At 44.8% G+C, this 19,037-nt stretch overlaps 1 protein-coding gene across 7 annotated transcripts in view; it reads right to left on the minus strand.

Annotated features, from left to right (window-relative positions):
* RABGAP1L (RAB GTPase activating protein 1 like) overlaps window positions 1–19,037 on the minus strand; it is a gene marked incomplete at both ends in the record, with an annotated part of 518,644 nt that overhangs the window by 13,268 nt on the left and 486,339 nt on the right. For 6 of the 7 annotated variants that reach the window (XM_080699626.1, XM_080699625.1, XM_080699629.1 and 3 more), the window contains 2 exons: window positions 3,552–3,662; window positions 17,099–17,191. In XM_080699626.1, the coding sequence (XP_080555752.1) occupies window positions 3,552–3,662; window positions 17,099–17,191 (204 nt within the window). Of the gene's footprint in view, window positions 1–3,551; window positions 3,663–7,924; window positions 7,964–17,098; window positions 17,192–19,037 lie in introns of those variants that run through there. The other variant, XM_080699630.1, reaches the window with a different exon arrangement.

Raw genomic sequence — 19,037 nt, forward strand, 5'->3', positions numbered from 1 at the left:
CAGGGCATCACTAAGTTGTTGAGAATCTTGCTAAATTGCGGAGGCTGGCCTCAAACCTGCAAGCCTCGTGTCTCAGCCTTCCAAGTGCCTGCGCCACCAGGCCTGGCTGACACGTTATTTTCAAGTCTTCTAATCCCTTACGAACATCTTATGATGTCTTACTGATACTGACAGTTCTGATTGCAATCAGGGGGCACCTGGGAGACAGCTTCGAGAGAGAAGCACGGGAGAGTGGGCTTTAATCCCGAAGCAAGTGACACCCCATTGGGGGTGGTGCTGACATCGGGCAGGAAGGTCTTTCAGAAATGATTTTTGAAGCCATGCGCGGTGGCGCACGCTCGTGATCCCAGCATTCAGGAGGCTGGGACCGGAGGATCGCAGTTCGTGGACCGTCTCAGCTACTTAGTGAGGCCCTTTGCAACTCAGGGAGAGCCTGTTTCAAAATAAAGAATAAAAATTAGAGCTGGGGGTGTCACTCAGAAGTAGAATGCCCCTGGGTTCCATCCCCAGTACTGCAAAAGAAATGATTTTTGAAAGAACTAGCCAAGTCAGCTGTTCAATTTAAAACAAAATAATAATAATAATAATAATAATAATAATAATAATATGCCCTTTATTACCCACAGCTTCCAGTTCAACAAAGAACTCGCTGTGGCTGGAAGGAACCCGGACCCCGTTTTGGGTGGGGAAGCACTAATTGTACCTCTTCTGTTTCATTCCTTGAGAATGATGAGTGGGAAGGCCCGGAAGCAGGCAGCTTCAGAGTCTGCAGTGGAGATGTGGCCTTTTCAGTTCAATCCTTGAGCAGTCCTCATTTAAGGAGTCTGAGAAGCTTCTTTCCATCAGAGAGGAAATCAGCAGAGCCTTGGGGCAGAGGGTGCTGGGGGCACGCTGGGTAAGATCAGTTACCTCTCAGTGCTCACACGCTGTCTCACTGCTGCACTGCTTTTTAAATGTGTGCTAGTTTTGCTATTTTGATTAAGGTAATAGATCTGCTTTTTGTAAACCGGGACTGGAAAGGCCCGGGGGGGGGGGGTGCAGGCGGGCCAGGCCCTTCCTGAGACCCCAGGCGCAGGGACAGGAGGCTGCAGATAAGCGGGCCAAGAAACGCCGGAGAGGCAGGAACCGCAGGCAAGAGCGGTTTCTCCTCGCATCTAGGGAACTGGCTCCACAGGCTGGACGCGGGCTTTATTACTTTTCTAAAGACAGACAGAGAGGAGGTTAGAGGGGAGAGAGAGAACGCATGATAGCACCATTTCTTTAGAGACTGATCTCATAACCACGATAATCAAAGTCTGTGGGTCCCTCAGGAACCAATGACTTCAGAAATACCCATTATAGAAATTATTTCAGACTGATCTGCAAAAACGACTCTTGGAAGTGATTTTTAAATAATATTTTTCTTTTTTTAATTTAATTTAGTTTATTTATTTTTTGGTGGTGCTGGGGGTGGAACCCAGAGGCTTTCTACCTCCGGGCTACACTCCTAGACCTTTTTTATATTTTATTTGGAAACAGGGTCTCACTAAGTTGCTGAGAGCCTCATTAAGTAGCTGAGGCTGGCTTCGAACCCGTGCAATCCTCCTGTCTCAGCCTCCCAAGTGCAGGGATTACAAGCATGCGCCACCACGCCCAGCTAAATAATATTTTTCTGATGATTAAAGTTATGTGTATTGCTTTCTTTTGCTTCTCCTTTTTTTTTTTTTTTTTTTTTTTGGTGGTATTGGGGATTAAACTAAGGGGAATTCTACCTCTGAGCTATATCCCCGGCGCTATATTATTCTTTACCTGGAAGCAGGGCCTCACGCAGTTGCTGAGGCTGGCTGCGAACCTGTGACCCTGCCTCAGCCTCCAAGTACTGGGGTCACGGGCGTGCGTCACCGTGCCTGGATCAGGGTTTTTAAAAACGGGCTGCTCTTCCCACTTCTCCATCCTGTGTCCCAGGAAGCACAATTTCACTTTTTCAAACCCCAAGGGCCTCGCACGCGTGCAGTCCTGGGTTTGATCCCAGGACTGCAAAAATCAGGGGGGGGGGCTCAAGCTCCCACTAGTGTTGACTCCTCCCTCTCTCTGTTAGCGCTGTTTCAGGCTTTTTGTTGTTTTTCAACATTTGGGTCTTATTTACCTCTTACTATGGTTAAAGCTTTCAAACTGTTTATAAGGGGAAAACAGTAGCACTTTAGCCATCCTTCCATTTTACTTCATTTTTACTTTCTGCAGTGCTGTGGACTGAGCCCAGGGCCCGCACACAAGCGCTCTGCTACTGAGCTGCGCCCCAGCATTTGAAGTCTGCAAGTCATTTAATGCTCTGAGCGGATTTGTATTTTCAATACTTCGATGCCTGGCTTCAACACAGGCAATGACTCTTTCTTTCTGACTCAACTTTTTTTGAGTCAGAAAATTGTCTCAATTTTTCTGACCCTGCACCATCTGTTGGTAATATTTACTTTTTAAAAGTCAGAAAACAGAATAAAAATGTAAAATCTGCACCAGGCTGCTTCTGTCTTGCCAGTTGTGTCTGAGATGCCCGCAGCAGGAGACAGGCTGTGCCACTGAGGAGCAAGGGAGGCCGCACAGGTTGAGATCTTGCTAGCAGCGGCTGCCCTGATGGACACATGCCCCGAATATGCCTTCCCTCCTTTTCCTACCAGCCTCTGAGGCTGACAGGTTTCTCTCCCTACAGACAGCAAGAGAACTGCCCCGGGGTCACGGTTCGTAAGCAGCGGTACCAAAATGCGTACCCTGGCGGTCTGCGAAGACGCCTGTCGATCCACCAAGTGAGCCCTTAGCGTACGGGCCGTGCCTCCGATAACACCCGCGCATTCATTACTGATAAAATTTCTTATTGGAACCCAAAGCAAAATAGCTACAAGGCCAGGGTGGTATTAGTAGCTTCTGGCCACTAATAGTGTGTGCGTGTGTGTAAACACACACATTTCCATACACACATCACAGCACAATTCACGACAGCCCAACCATGAAGCCAGCCTCGGTGTCCGTGAGCAGATGGACAGACCATGACGTTGTACACACACAATAGAGTTTTACTTGGCCATAAAGAAGAACAACGATTATGCCATCCGTAGCACAATGGACAGAACTTGAGAATCCTACGCTAGGTGAGACCGGCCAGTCTCACAGAGCGTTTGCTCTCAGTGTGGACGCGCGGGTGCAGGGGAGCTACCAGTGGGAGAGAGGAAGGGGTTTGGGGAGGGGGGCGCTGGGGAGAGCTGGTGATGGAAACAGTTCACATATGAAGTTATCGTTATCACTGTTAATATTGTGTCTGGGGAGGGGCAGGGCGGGGCCCCGAGGGGAACACACACCAAACGCTGGGCGCCTGTGTGTTTCTGGCACACTCAACCTCACTATGCCGTGATTACAATGTACCAGTTCAACCCATGGATCAATCAATCACCCAACCAATCGAGTAGGGCGCACATGCCGTTTGAAGTGAGCTAGACCATCCCCAAGGGCGTAATGTGCCCCTCCCCAGTTAGGAGGCGCGGCCCCCTCACCAGCCACCGGGGTGCGGCCCCCTCGCACTCTACCTGGTCCAGGTCGTTGCGCAGCGCGATCTTGCTGGTGACCAGCTCGTGGGCGAGGTCATCGTTCTCCTGCTCCAGCCTCATGCTGGCCTCCTGTAATCTTCGGTTCTCCCGCTGTGGAGGAAGAGCAACAGGCAGGAGGCGTCAGTGCCGCGCCCGAGCAGGGGCGGAGGCCACTGGCGACAACAACAAGCAGGACGACAAAGTGAACTTCCAAGGTGTGAGAGAGGGCGCGGTGGCGGGGAGGCAGCTGCCGTCTGGGAACAACGGTGGGTTTAGCGAGCGGTGCGATGCGGTGGCACTCTACCCATGATGCTCACGGCTGTCCCGCGGAGCCTCCGGACAGAACTACACTCTAAAAACCACTGCAGAGAGCAAAAGTTCCAAACACGCTCCCATCCCGTGAGGCTTTCACATAGACCTGGAACGCAGACACAAGCGAGTCTCTGAAACATGCACGGTGGCTCCGACCCCAGGCCTCGGGACAGACACCCGGGACGCTAGACATGGCTTCAGAGCACTGCTCCAAGATCAGAGCTCACATCGCCTGGGAATCTTTAAGCACACTAAATTAAAAGGCACGACCACTGGCCTCCCATCTTCCTCTCTGCTGATATTTTTTGTTCTTTGAGTAAGAATAAATTTACTTTTCAGAATCCCTATTTTTGTGTTAATGAGAACAATGGTTCCTCTAATAAATTTTCTAAAATCGTGTTTTGGTGCGCACCTGTAATCCCAGCGCTTGGGAAGCTGAGATAGGAGAATGGCAAGTTAGAGGCCAATCTAACTTTACGAGGCTGTTAGCAACTCAGCAAGAAACTGTTTTGAAAAAAAAAATAATAAGGCTAGGGGTGTAGCTGGGAGGTAGAACGCCCCAGGCTCAATCCCTATTACCAAAAAGAAGAACATTTTGTTTTGTTTAATCTATACTTTAAAGGACTAGAAGAAAAATAAATTACTGAGCTGTTTTTCCCCCTTGAACTCTCTGGAAAAATCTAAAACAAAGGTTTATGAAGAAGGAGCGGGGTAATTACCTATGAAGCAAGTGTCTCCTAAGTAGCCCTGACGACTGCCTATGTGTCTGTCTTCAGAACAGCCATTTAGTGTCTTCCTGGGAATTATCAAAAGTGTTTTATTTGCTACTGTTAGCAGTTACAAGGGGGTTGACAAGAAAGGTTTCTATGTGATGGTTTTAGATTTATATTCCTTGTAGTATTTTCCTTGTATTTTCTACAAGGGTGGCATGACAAAACCAGGCAAAGCCCTTATTAACAAACAAAAACAAACAAACAAAAGACAAATATATGTTCTGGAAGACAGAGTTGCACATTACTCTGGTGGAGTGGAATAACCTGATGCTTGTCGTATAGAAAGAAGAAGACCCCACTGATTTCCCTTTCTGTCCTCCCTCCTCAGAGCAGGCTGGGATAGTTGGAGAATATAAAAATTTTTTTTGAAAAAGGTGTCTATTAAAAAGATAGAAACAGTGGGGCGTGGTGGCGCACACTTGTAATCCTCGCGCTTCGGAGGCGGAGACAGGAAGATCACACAGGTTCGAAGCCAGCCTCAGCTACTTAACTGAGGCTCTAAGCAACTCAGTGAGACCCTGTTTCCAAATAAAAAATACAAAATAGGTCTGAGAGTATAGCCTGGAGGTAGAAAGCCCCTGGGTTCCACCTCTAATACCACTAAAAAAAAAAAAAAAAGATAGAGCCAGGCGTGGTGGCGCACACCTGTAATCCCAGTACTTGGGAGGCTTAGACAGGAGGAGAGGATCACAGGTTTGAGAACAGCCTCAGCAATATAACAAGACTCTCAGCAACCTAGCAAGACCCTGTTTCCAAACAAAGAATTAGAAAGAGGGAGTTATCTTGGAGATGGATGAGAGAGAGAGAGAGGGAGAGAGAGAGAGAGAGAGAGAGAGAGAGAGAGAGAGAGAGAGAGAGGGGAAGAGAATGAATTCCAAAACACTTAAATATTTTTCAATAAATTCATGGCAGAATTCCACACACTACTAACATATTAAAGAAAAATATCCGATAACAGGAAATACTTATGCTGACTTGTAGGGAAAAAGATATGTAACAAAAATCCCATTTAATCACAATATAAACAACAGATATTAATTGTGGGTAGCGGAATATTTTTAGTCTTGTGTTTGTCCTTTGAAAATATTTCCAAGTTCTCTACAACGAATACATAATAAAAGATTTGCAATAGGTTTATAAATAGTATTGCTTAAAAAAGAGCAATTTAGAATTTCAATTCCACTAGAAGCGATAAAATGCTCAAATGAGATTTATTTTAAAAGGGTTCTCTTTTTTTGTCTTTTTGGAACTGGAGATCAAAACCAGAGTGCCACACCTGCAAAGCAGGCGCGCTGCCACTGAGCTACATCCCGGCCCCTAAGATGAGATTCACTTCAAGACCACTCCTGTTAGAAAGCGAGTCAAGCACACGGGATCTTCCCTTACGGCCGGGCACAGTGGAACCCCCACCCCCAAGCCTGCTTTGCTAGGAACCCTTTCCCCAGAGAGTCCTGAAAAGAAGGTATACATATGTATAGGGCCAACCCGGCCTCGGGAACAAGGTAAGTGCGAAACTGAGCTATGTATAAACAGATAACAAAGCTAGGGCTTCCCAGTCGATCCTTTGGATTTTGCCAAAGGAACCCAATTTCTAACAGCCTGGAAAATTAGTCTTGATTTCTGGGAGACTGCTACTTCTGTTGGTGGAAGTAATTCATATTCTTGTAAAAAAAATAGATTTTTATTACTTTTTTATTATTTATTTTTATTTCTTGCAGTACTGGGTATGGAACCCAGGGACATTCTACCTCTGAGCTACACCTCTAGTCCTATTTTTTATTCTTTATTTTGAAACAGGGTCTCACTGAGTGGCAAAGGGCCTCGCTAAGTAGCTGAGGCTGTCCACGAACCGCGATCCTCCTGTCTCGGCCTCCCAAATGCTGGGATTATAAGCATGCACCACCACGCCCGACAAAAAATTAGATTTTTAAAAACACATTTCTAAAATTTTTTCTCAATAAATTTACTCCTTGCCAGGAAAGAACAGTCATACCCAGCATAATTTTGACACGGCATATTTCATAACGCAGAAGAGATTTTTCTCATTTCTTGATAAAGCTTTTCCAGAGACCGCGATAAGACTACTTGAATACCTAAGGCTGAGTTAAGCATCCCATTTCTGCTGAAATTGTACTCGTACTGTTCCGAGATACAAAATGCTTCTTCTATTATTTAATTACGTTCATTTGGCACAAGTGAAATTATTACAGCCACCCATTTTTTAGGCTACAATTATACATTGAGAACAGAGTTAAAATAACCTCCCGGTAAATTCATACGCTGTTTGTGGGAAAGTATTCGAGGATGGAAAAAAAGATGCCAGGTAGCTACTGCACTACTGATTAGAGAGAATGTCTCATAAATTATATATTACGGAAGAAAGACTGAATACACTCGTAACTTCTCATCGTAATGACTACTACACCTTGCACCTTTCTTCGTAGCTAAAGGGGGAGGGTACGGGGTCCCTAAAAAGCAGAACAGCCAGGGGGCGCGCCCACTGGCTTTAGCTCAAAGCTTTGGTTTGAGTGTCTGCAAAGCAAGCAGCAAGTGCGAAAAGTCAGACTCCTGCTCTGCACTCACAGACAGTGGGAAGCAAGCCGCGGGGCCAGAAGTGCAGCATCCTCCTCCGCAGCCCAGGCCTGGGGGGCAGGGACCCTCAAGCCCTCCAGGGCCACCACCTGCCCGAGTGCGCCACAGAGACGCCGCTACGGAGGTTTTCTACGAGAACCATCTTACACCCACACCCTGACAGAGATTACATTACTAGGCTGTCTTTTCCAGCCCTTCCCAGGAAGCCAAAATGGTTTTCAGAATAGACCGATTCCAGAAAAAGTTTGCCTTTTTCCTGAAGGATGGAGGAGAGAGTTAGGAGGGCTGGTGGGAACCTTGCCTGGATCATTCTGGAATGCTGGCAAGGTCCGCCCATGGGAGAGACCTGAAGTCAGCCCCATAACCTCGGCCGCCCCAGAGAGTCACAGGCTGTCTCTAAAAGCGGATGTGCTGCGCGCTCAGAACTGTCGACAGGACAGGCAGGTCGCTTCCCGGGCTTTTCAGACCAGAGGAGACGCTGGTTACAAAACCCCTTATGCCTGCAGACAGACTCCATCTCGCTCACCTGCCCCCCACCCCCAGGACAAAGAACAGAAGACTCCAGCTAGTTGTCGCCCCTCTCGCATCCTTCCGTGCACAGCTGGGGAGGTTTGGTTAGAAACTCTGGGGAGGAGGATACTGCACTTTTCAGAGAGACAGACGCAGATACAGACATACATAGATTTCAAAACTTACCTCCTCAAAAGTCATAGACCAACTACTGTTTTCAATCATAGGTACAAAGACAATTGATTAAAAAATAAAAAAAGAATATCCAGTGAAATCGCACACCTACTAGTACATACAGGAAATGGCAGTAACAAAAACAGACATTTGTTAATACAGTTTTGCTGGTTTTTTTTTTTTCTTTCTCTTAGAGTGTCATATATACCCTGAGCTCTCCCTGTGACAGCAAACGTTCCGTGGGAGAAGGTGCACCGAGGCAGCCAAGTGGGCAAGTCTCAACTCAGAGGGACTCCACTTGAGAACTCCTCCCTCCGACCGCTGCTCTTCGGAGCTGCGTGGCTGACCCTGGGCAGGCAGAGCTGGGTGGAAGGGAGTTCCTTAGCCACAGGGTCAGAAGTCTTGCAAAACAGTTCATCTCTGGGTGAGAGAATGAAATCATCGGGCGGGGAAGACGCAGAAGAAAACCTGGCCGAGGTTCCGGGTTGTTTCTGGGGGGCTGAAGTTTGGGTGAAGCGGCTCAAGGGATGGGGAACGTCGTCACTTATCCCAAGATGAGAAACCAGACAAATATGAACTGGCAGTGGAAAGAAAATGAGCTAAGCTTTGAGGGAAAAAGTGATGGGGAGGAGGTGGCTGCGTAACCCGAGGTCAATATTTTGGGTGTGTCGCTGCTGCTATGGCGAATTTTTGGCACAGGTTTTTCAAGACATTCAAGGGTCAGGAAAAAAAAATGTTTTTCTAAAAGACCCAGAGCAGCTGGGTGTGGTGGTGCGGGGCTGTAATCCCAGTACTTAGGAGGCTGAGACAGAGGAGCTGCAGGTTCAAGGCCAGCCTCAGGAACTTAGAGAGGCCCTCTAGTGAGACCAATGAGTCTAAGGAGACTCTATTTCCAAATAAAAAATAAAATAGGGCGGGGGGTGCAGCTCAGAGGTAAAATGCCCCTGCGTTCCATCCCCAGTCCCCAAAACAAATAAAAACAAAACCATTACCATCAATAAATAAAGGCCCCAGCAGTCTTACCAACATGTTTTACTTCGGGCTCTCTCTCTCTTTCCCCAATTACGTTACTGATTTACCTGGGCTCCTCTTTGGAGAGAGCTGACAATCATCACGTTAAACTTTAACACAGTTTCATGACATGCACAGACACATGCCTACAGATGAAACGGTGAAATAACGTTATCATCTGCAGATGAAGCTCTGAGGGGGAAATCTGAATATTTGAAACTGTTTAGTTCTTCTTTTCTCATCGCATCCAATTTTATCTTTCTGGTGGAAATTTTAAAAAGAAATTTAAATGTCAAACTAAAAACAAAATCTTGCTGGTGATAACTGACGCTTGGCAAACCAGACGGCATTTCTTTCAGCCTTAAAAAAAAATAAGAACACCATGGGGCGTACGGTGCAGGCCGATGATCCTAATACTTGGGAGGCTGAGACAGGAGGATTGCGGGTTTGAGACCATCCTTAGCAACTCAGCAGTGAGATTTGGGCCATGGACCACTGTTCGTGGATCAGTAGAGCACAAAGGAGAGATATTAAAAGGCAAATGGACCACAGAAGATGTAAAAACATATTAGTGTCGTATAATTTTTCTCACGTTCATAGGAAACACAACTTTCTAAAAACTAAAGAAACTTTCTGGAGAATTCTGATCATCAGTGACCATGCTTTGCAATTCTTTAGCATAGCTGAGTCGTTGGACCCCATTCTCAGAAACCACCTGCTTCTTTTCAGCTACATTGTCAGGCAGGGCCCCAAAGGGGCCAGGCCGCGGTGCGCACACCTCCAACCAGTACTTAGGAGGCCGAGACAGGAGGATCACAGGTTCTGGGCTAGTCTTGGCAGGTTAACAAGGCCCTCGGCACATAGCAAGACGCTGTCTCAAAATAATAAATAATATGGAGCTAGAGGTGTAGCTCAGAGGTAGAACGCCCCTGAATTCAATCCCTAGTTACACACACACAGACCACACCACACACACACACACTCACACACATACACGGACCACACACACACACACACACACACACACACACACGGACCACATCCCCCCCACACACACACACGGGGGGGGGGGGGAGGCCTCAATTCTTCACGGCCCTCCAACAATAAAGTCATTGTTGTGCAAGCTTAAAAAGACAGTGGCTGCCTTCTGCAGTTTACCACTAAGCTCTCACCAGCAGAGATAAGCCATGCTCATGTCCATTTGTATCTAGTCAAAGCACATAATTTCATAAAATAAACATTTCTAAAAGCCAACACTCTCTCTGATATGCAAAAATAATAAAATAATAAAATGTAAGCCTATTTTCATTGGTAGAACAACATTTTATTTATTTATTTACTTATTTATTTATTTTGATGGTACTAGGGGTGGAACCCAGAGGCCTTCTACCTCTGGGCTATACTCCCAGACCTATTTTCTATTTTTATTTGGAAACAGGGTCTCACTAAGTTGCTGAGAGCCTCACTAAGTAGCTGAGGCTGGCTTTGAACCTGTGTGATCCTCCTGTCTCAGCCTCCCAAGCGCGGGGATTACAAGCGTGCCCACCACGCCTGGCTAGAAAAACATTTTTTAAAACATAGATTTGCTTGTCTTGACTTCCATTAGTAAGGAACACAGTGGGGGGGGAAGGTCCCCCACTTTTGAGGGGAATGGGGCCCAGGAACATTCTACTCCTGAGCTACACCCCAGCCCGATTTTTTATTCTTTATTTTGAAACAGGGTCTCACTGAGTTGCAAAGGGCCTCACTAAGTAGCTGAGGCCGTCCTTGAATCTGCAATCCTCCTGTTTGTCTCACCCTCCCAAGAACTGGGATTACAAGTGTGCGCCACCACACCTGGCTCCCCAACTTTTTTTTAATGATAAAAATGTTAGCATAAGCCGGGCGTGGTGGCGCACGCTTGTAATCCCCGCGCTTGGGAGGCGGAGACAGGAGGATCGCGCAGGTTCGAAGCCAGCCGTGCTGGCTTAGGAGACCCTGTTTCCAAATAAAAATATAAAATAGGTCTGGGAGTATAGCCCAGTGGTAGAAGGGTTTCCAGGAGCATAATTTAAACAATTTTTAAGTTTAAAAAATGTGATAATTGCTCTAAATCATTTTAATGGATATGTAAAAATGTCAAATGATACAAATATAATTAAGCCTCACTTCAAGTATCTCATATTATTTTTACATATAATTATTTAGCCTATAAATTGCACATGGCAACAATGGCTCTACAAAAATTAGCATGTGCAGGAAAAACGAGGTGTAAATGTAGGGCGATCTCATCTGAGGATCACTATCTTTCTATTTGAATTTTTTTTTCCATTGCTGGGAATCAATCCCATGACTTCATGCATGATAGACAAATGTTCCACCACTGCTCCACACGCCAAGATCATGAATGACATATTGATTTTTTTTAAAACTTACTATATTTAGACTCAAGAAGGAGGTTAAACATTCTAAATTTAATTACACTGAGTGAATAAATTACTTCAATTAGAAAGTATGTATTTATAGTTGGGTGATCACACCTACAATCCCAGTACTTGGGAGGCTGAGACAAGACAGGAGGATCACAAGTTTGAGGCCAGCCTCAGCAATTTATCAAGACCCTCTGCAGAGGGGTAGAATGCCCCTGGTTCAATCCCCAGTCTCTCTGTCTTTCTCTCTCTCTCTCTCTCTCTCTCTCACACACACACACACACACACACACACGCACACACACACACACACGTATTTATAATACTATCTGTGTCTTAGGTGTGTGCACACCTACAATCCCAGCTACTTGGAAGACTGAGGCAGGAGGATCATAGTTGGAGGTCCCAGCTTGGGTTAACTTAGAACTTGTCTCAATATTTAAAAAACAAAAAGGGCTGGAGATGAAGCTTAGTCATAGAACGTCCCTGGATTCAATATCCAGTGCCAAGGGAAAAAAGAAGTAAAAACAAAGCAAAAAAGAAAGAAAGCCAGGCAGAGAAGAAAAAATGCTGTCTGTCTCTCAGACCCAGGAGAGTTAAAGCATTCAGAGTCTTCCTAGGATTTCCCCACGCAGAACAGGTAACCTTTATTGTGTTTGGGAGAATCACTGTATTTAATTAATTAGTTATGGCTTTTTTAGGCTTAACCCAAGTAGCTCCTTAATTAAACAAGAGAATATCATTTTCCAGAAGTGGATTGAAGGCTATAATTCTCTAAAAGTACTCTCAACCGATTATACCACTAGAAAAGTACCTTTCCCTACAATGAAGGCCATTTATCTCAATAAAATAGTATTTTAACTTCTGAAATTGGTAACTGTCTTAGGGGCATGACTCCTAATTTTTAAATGTTCTAAAACAACCATACACATTTATAAATGTATGTTTTCTGGGGGCAGCACAAGAGTGAAAATGTACCTTAGATATTTCTGCAGGCGTATCTCACTCCACATTGAAACTCTCGTGAAATTGATCAATAAATTCCCAAATCAAAACATTAGAGTAAATAAAGAATATTACACAGATTTGGCCAGTGTCTAGTTCAGAAGAATGTTAACAGAGGTTAGGTGGCCATGGTGGCGAACACCTGTAACCCTAGTGCTCTGGAGGCTAAGACAGGAGGACTGCGGGCTTGAGGGCAGCGTCAGCAACTTAGCAGTGCCCTCAGCCACTGAGTGAGACCCTGTTTCAAAATGAAAAATAAAATAGGCTAGGGGCATAGCCCAAAGGTAGAACACCCTGGGTTCAACCCCAAAGACTGCAGAAAGGAAAAAAAAAAAACCCACAAAGGTGTAGAGTAAATATCCTCCAATGATCATGAGGTTAAACACTGACAGCTATAGAGCAGACATTATGGGATTTGCTGAGTTTCAAATACAGGTGGACGTGCAAGCCAGGTGGTACAGGCAGCACACGCCTAGGCGACCAGGCGTATGTATGCCTGCACAGACACAGCATATATATTCCACAGAGAAATGAATGAGCATCACTCACAGTGAACGTGCCCCACCCACCCGTACTGGTCTTTCCCCACAGCCCTGGGCACACAAAACACCAACGGTCACTAGTTAGCACGAATTTTGGCAGGTGGTCTCCTTCGCATAGCCGAAGCAGCGGTATCTCTGCTGTGGCTTGTGGCTCATGCAAAGAAACATGGCTGCCCGGGCGCGGTGGCGCACCTCGTAATGCCAGCATTCGGGAGGCGGAGACTGCAGGATCGCTCTTTGCGGATAGCCTCGGCTACTTAGCGAGGCCCTTTGCAACTCGGTGAGACCCTGTTTCAAAAAATAATAATACCAAAAAATAGGACTGGGGGTGGAGCTCAGAGGTACAATGGCCCTGGGTTCCATCCCTGGTATCTCACACACACACACACACACACACACACACACACAAAGATGGTGGGTCAGAGCCCACCCTCTAAGAACATTTAGCTTTTTTTTTTTTTTTTTGAGGGTGTGGGGAGAGGATGATTTAATTAACATACCATAAATTCGTGCTTTTAAAATGTACTGTTTAGGGGTTTTAGATGGCTGCACAGGTTGGACAGCTGTCGCCACAACCTAAATCAAGAAGGTTTACATCAGGTGTAGGGTTTTTAAATTTAAATTTATACCACATTAGTTGTCCTGTGTGTGTGTGTGTGTGTGTGTGTGTGTGTGTGTGTGTGAGAGAGAGAGAGAGAGAGAGAGAGACAGAGACAGAGACAGAGAGACTGAGGTGTTGGATGCAGGTGAGTATAGCAATATAACCTGAGAAAATAAGATGTTTGCATAGGTCTCAAAAACAGGCACAAAACACATATGTAGACCCATACGTGTGACTGCGACTCCTAAGAGCCTCCTCCGTATGGGGCAGGTTTCTTTAATTCCACCTCTGGCTCTTCTGCAACGGCCTTTTATTTTTTATTTATTTATATATTTTTGAGACAGATCTTGCTATGTTGCCCAGGCTGGTTTCCAACTTGTGAGCTTAAGTGACGTGGCCGCCGCAGCCTCCCAGGGGCTGGGACTGTGGGTGTGCGTCTCCACGCACAGCTGCGACAGCACTTCTGTGTACGTCACCAAGTCTGAGAGAAATGCCCCTTGGGATATCCTAGTGTGTGACATTTCTAGGCATTTAAAAAATAATTCCCACCATCTTCCTGACTCTCTTGCCATATGGAGAGCCAGAGGGTCCGCGTGGCATTTGGAGCCGCGTGGGTTCCCAGGGTTGTGGAGGGGCTGGGACTGTGCGGCGGGGCGCTCAGCCGGTGTCCTCAAAGAGCTCCCCCAGTTCTTCTGAAAGAGCTGATGTGAACTGTGTTCCTGGGCCAAAGTCCAGGAATTCTAAAGTGCTCGTTCACAGCACAGAGATCTTATTCTTTCAAGATTAAATTTAAAGGATGCGGAAAGATGCTTTCTAAAATATTTTGCTACTCTCACTAAAATAATTTTAATTAGTTTGTAATTCTCTTCTTTTGATGGGATCAAACCCAGGGCCTTGTATATGCTAGGGCTAGCAGCACTCTACCGCTGAGCCACATCACCAGTCCTATAAACCGATCCTTCCTTCCTCCTTTCCTTCCCTCCCTCCCTCCCTCCCTCCCTCCCTCTCTCTCTCCCTCCCTCTCTCCCTCCTCCCCTCTTTCCTTCCTTCCTTCCTTTCTCCCTTTCTCCCTTTCTTTCTTCTCTCTCTCTTCTTTCTTTCTTTCTTTCTTTCTTTCTTTCTTTCTTTCTTTCTTTCTTTCTTTCCTCTTTCTTTCTATTTTTCCTGGTGTGTGAGTGGGTGGTACTAGAAATTGAACCCAGGAGCCCTCTACCTCTGAGCTACACTCCCAGCCCTATTTTTTTTTAAGTGTCTTACTAAGTTGCAAAGAGACTTGTGAAATTGCTGAGGCTGGCCACCAACCCATGATCTTCCCGTCTCAGTTGCCTAAGTACTGAAATTATAAATGTGAGCCACCACGCCTGGCTCATAATTACTTTCTTAAACTAGACATTGGCCATCAGGAGACCAAATCTGTTAATAAGTTGGGAACTATGTTGCCCATTACCTTGAAAATGTATTAACCAGGTGTGGTGGCTCGCTTGTAGTCTTAGTATTTGGAAGGCTGAGACGGGAGGATTACTCATTCAAGGCTAATCACAGCAAATGATAACGTGAGGATTATCACTTTACCGTGCACATCTCTAGGGGAGATGCCCAGACATTATTGAAAGGGCAAAGAGATAAGACTCAAATAATGTATTGAGAAGCTATTACAATAATCTGATATGTGCAAATAAGAGGGCACCTCACTTGAACTTAAAAATATCTGCGTTCAAAACAAAAGACATGACCGTTTCATTCTATTTGATCCTTCAATAAAAACGATGATAATGGATAATCCTAACTTTTATAAGTATTGTAAAATAATATGCACCCTACCATTTATTTATACATACCTGCTTTGACATAAAAAGATTCAAAGAGCAACAGTGCAGTCCCACCCTGAGCTTAAATACACAAGTTTGGGGTTTCATCTTCCTCTTTTACTTTAAAACGCTCGTCCAGGCTTAAAGATGGAGGCACCAGGACATGAGCAGGCTACAAGGAGTGAGGAAGCTTTGTTTTGGGTCTTTCCTCTTAGTTTATCACGGCCACCTTCAAACCTTCTACAGCAGCAACTTATAGGACTGAGATTAACGGACTGATCGAGGGGACAGTGGTGATGGGAGTTAGTTCGAAGCCTTATCTATCAGCCTCTTGTCCGCGCCTAGTTATCTATCATAGCTGTGCGTGAGACTTATTGCTAGTTCCTGAGCCAGTTCCATAGTCAAGGAAGAAACACACTGATGGACGCTAGATTATTGGGTGGCAATACTTAGGAGAAATATGGGGAAGGTCTATGAGGATTGGAGGAGCTATAAAAATAGAAGGCTACATTAGTATTGTAATTTTCAGATAACTTGTACTAACAGTCATCATAATAGTAACCAAATTTATTAAATACTCCAACTATACCATGAGTACTTAACATACAATATCCTTCATCCTCACAACATTTCACACATGAAAAAAGAATCCAAAAACTAGTTCAAGATGCTAAACTGCAGCACAGATATTAAAACCCTCAACAAGGATCACAAATCTTGTGCTATTTTTTAGAGATCCAGGATTTGAACTCAGACCTGCCTGACTACAAAATCCACAGCTCCTTCCGCCATACTACTCTGCACACATCGACACAAGGCCAAGCTACTCAGCTGAATAGTGGGGTCAACAGAGACTGCATGACTAAGCTGTGCGTGTCAGGCTCTGGTCACGTAGAGACCCTAGTTATAAAAGCGGTCGTCCCGCTCTGGGCGACGACATCCATAATGCCACCAGAGCGTTTTTCTTGGCAGGACACGTTGGCCTTGGTGAGGTCATGATGCGGAGAGGGAGGGAGCTATTACGCAACTGTATGAATCTGAAGAACTGAAACATGTTGAAGGGCGACAGGAAGGTTTCACTTGGAAAATGAAATACGTTGGCAATCGGTATTTCCCAACATTGCATGCTGGGACTGGTGTTGCTAATTACCACGGAAGAGATCTACCTTTGTGAATGACCCAATTAAAATATATATATATATATATATATATATATATATATATATATATATCAAGTAACTGAGGTATTAAACGGAAACCATCCTGATACTGAGAGTTGTCAGGCGTCACTGATATCCGGGAATTTGTTCATAGAGGGAAATGTTGTGACAAGCGCCGTTACTATGCTTGATAGGCCTTTGTGGTTTTTATTTTTCCTTTCATGTGAGTCTATATTTTTACATTTGCTACAGACAGAAGTAAGTGTGAAAGATCCGTGTGCCAGTCCTGGAACCATCCACCGTCTAAAAGTCTTTGTGGAAGCGATCATGCACAGCTAAACCAGTACTTAGCCATTTCTCCTCATTTTTGAAAGTAGAAAGCCACTTTCTCTCTTTTTCCCTCTCTTTCTCTCAGCTTCTTATGAAGATTCCCAGAGTAAGGGCAACAGCTGGAGTTACCTACAAATATATAAACTGAAAGAAAAAACATATTATGGTTGGCTACTGGGGGTCTTCTGAAATGAAGACGTACCTGGACAGCACAGACAGCGCTAGCTCAGCCAGGTGGGCAGAGGGCACTGACCTCGCCACACCTGCTGCTGCAGGGTCACAAAGGCTCTTGGCTCTGACAGGTGCAAAGCATCTGCCTACCTTGTATCTGTCCATCGGGTCTTCCTGCTGCAGCTGACTCTCACGCATGGTCTGGTACTCTTTTTCATATTTCTTTAGCTTTTTGGTTGGCACCTGCAGAGTTGGGAGAAAAGCATGTTAGCCAAGATCAAGACTTAGGGGAAAGGTTTCTAGTGTGTTTCTAGTTAACTTCTGGCCTTCTAAAGGAATCTATGTTCCAAACTCAAGGAGAGGGTGCAAGTCCAGATTCTAAACAGGGCCTGGCAGGCTTTCCCTGTGAAGGTCCAGAGAGCCTGGATCTTAGACTCTGCAGGCCATAGTCAAGGTCACAAACACCATTCGACTCTGTCGATATTGCACAAAAGTTGCCCTGGGTGATACATAAGCAATGACTGTGGCTGTGTTCCAATAAAACTTTATTTACAAAAACAACCACAGTTCCCCCCTCTCTATTTTATAATATTATTGGTATCATTTCTTGTATATGCATTTAATAGTGCTATTAATTTTAATTCTCCTAAGGTATAATTTACTCAGATTCTTCTATCATATTGAAAATAAGAATTATGTTATAGAAATACAACCTGAAAAATAATAAATATTTTTAAATGGAGTTAATAGTTGATATACCAAAAAAGAATGAAAATTCTAAAGTTTACCATTAAAACCTAAAGAAATAAAAGATCACTGTACTGAATGCAATAATTGAAAATCACATAAACAACTCATGTATTTCTTGCTAAAACTATATCATTCTCAAAAGACTGCAATTGAATCTTTCCTGAAAAGACTAGCACCTTATAGAATCAAAGAATCCCATGGAATCAAAGAATCTTAGATTAAGTATCGCCAGGCATGGTGGCACATACTCGTAATCCCAGCATTTGGGAGGCTGAGACAGGAGGATCGTGGTTTGCCGACAGCCTCAGCTACTTAGTGAGGCCCTTGGCAACTCAGAGCCCCTGTTTCAAAATAAAGAGTAAAAAATACGGCTGGGGTGTAGCTCAGAGGTAGAATGTCCCTGGGTTCCACCCCTAGTACCAGAAAAATAATAATAATTAAGTGTATAAAGGTCATAGAATTTGGAATCAGATAAACTAGGGTCTAAATGCCCACTACTTATTTAAGAACTCTGTGACACCCCCCCCCCAGGAAACAGGTATTTAACTTCTCCCACTCGGTTTCTTCATCTATAAAATGACAGGTAAATAGATTTCTGCTTCATAATGCGTGTCAGGAGAATTACTGATGTAATGTAAGTAAGAGGTCTAAGATAATTCTTGGTTCATGGAAATTTCAAATAAATATATTTTTAGTAAAAAATAATGCATTATACCCTATTTTGTTCCATATGACAGAGTCTATTTTCAGCCTCGGATGAGCAATCAAAATTAAGCGATTCCTTAAAGCATCAAAATCTGTCCGTAAGCTGGGCGTGGTGGCACATGCTTATAGTCCCAGTTCTTGAGAGGCTGAGACAGGAGGATCCCAGGTTCACAGCATCAATCACTGAGTGAGGCCCTCCACAACTTAGTGAAACCCTGTTTCCAAATAAAAAACAAAATAGGGCTGGCGGTGTAGCTCAGAAGTAGAATGCTCCCAGATTCAATCCCTAGCACCCAAAAAGAAAAAGAAAAAAAAATTCTGTCCTTAACTTTAAGACCCCCAAAGGAAGGCACTTGAAGGAAAGCAATTTTGTTTGTTTTGAAGCCACAGACTTGCTATTTTGCTGGCTTCGGGAGGGGTGGGGAAGGCACGGGTGCGACCTGTCTGTACCCTCGCCGTCCACCATGTCTCTAGCACAGGATTCGGTCCACGGAGGCTGGCTCTCAACAGGTTCTTGTTGAGTTCAAAATATTGCATTTTAAAGAGAGGCGTATGTGCCAGAGAGTGCCAGAGAGAACAAAGGAGTGCCCGGCATGCATATAATTATTTTACAATAGTCTGGGATGAGGAGAGT

This window comes from Muscardinus avellanarius (genome assembly GCF_963383645.1).
Source record: "Muscardinus avellanarius genome assembly, chromosome: 7".
NCBI classification, from domain to species: domain Eukaryota; kingdom Metazoa; phylum Chordata; class Mammalia; order Rodentia; family Gliridae; genus Muscardinus; species Muscardinus avellanarius.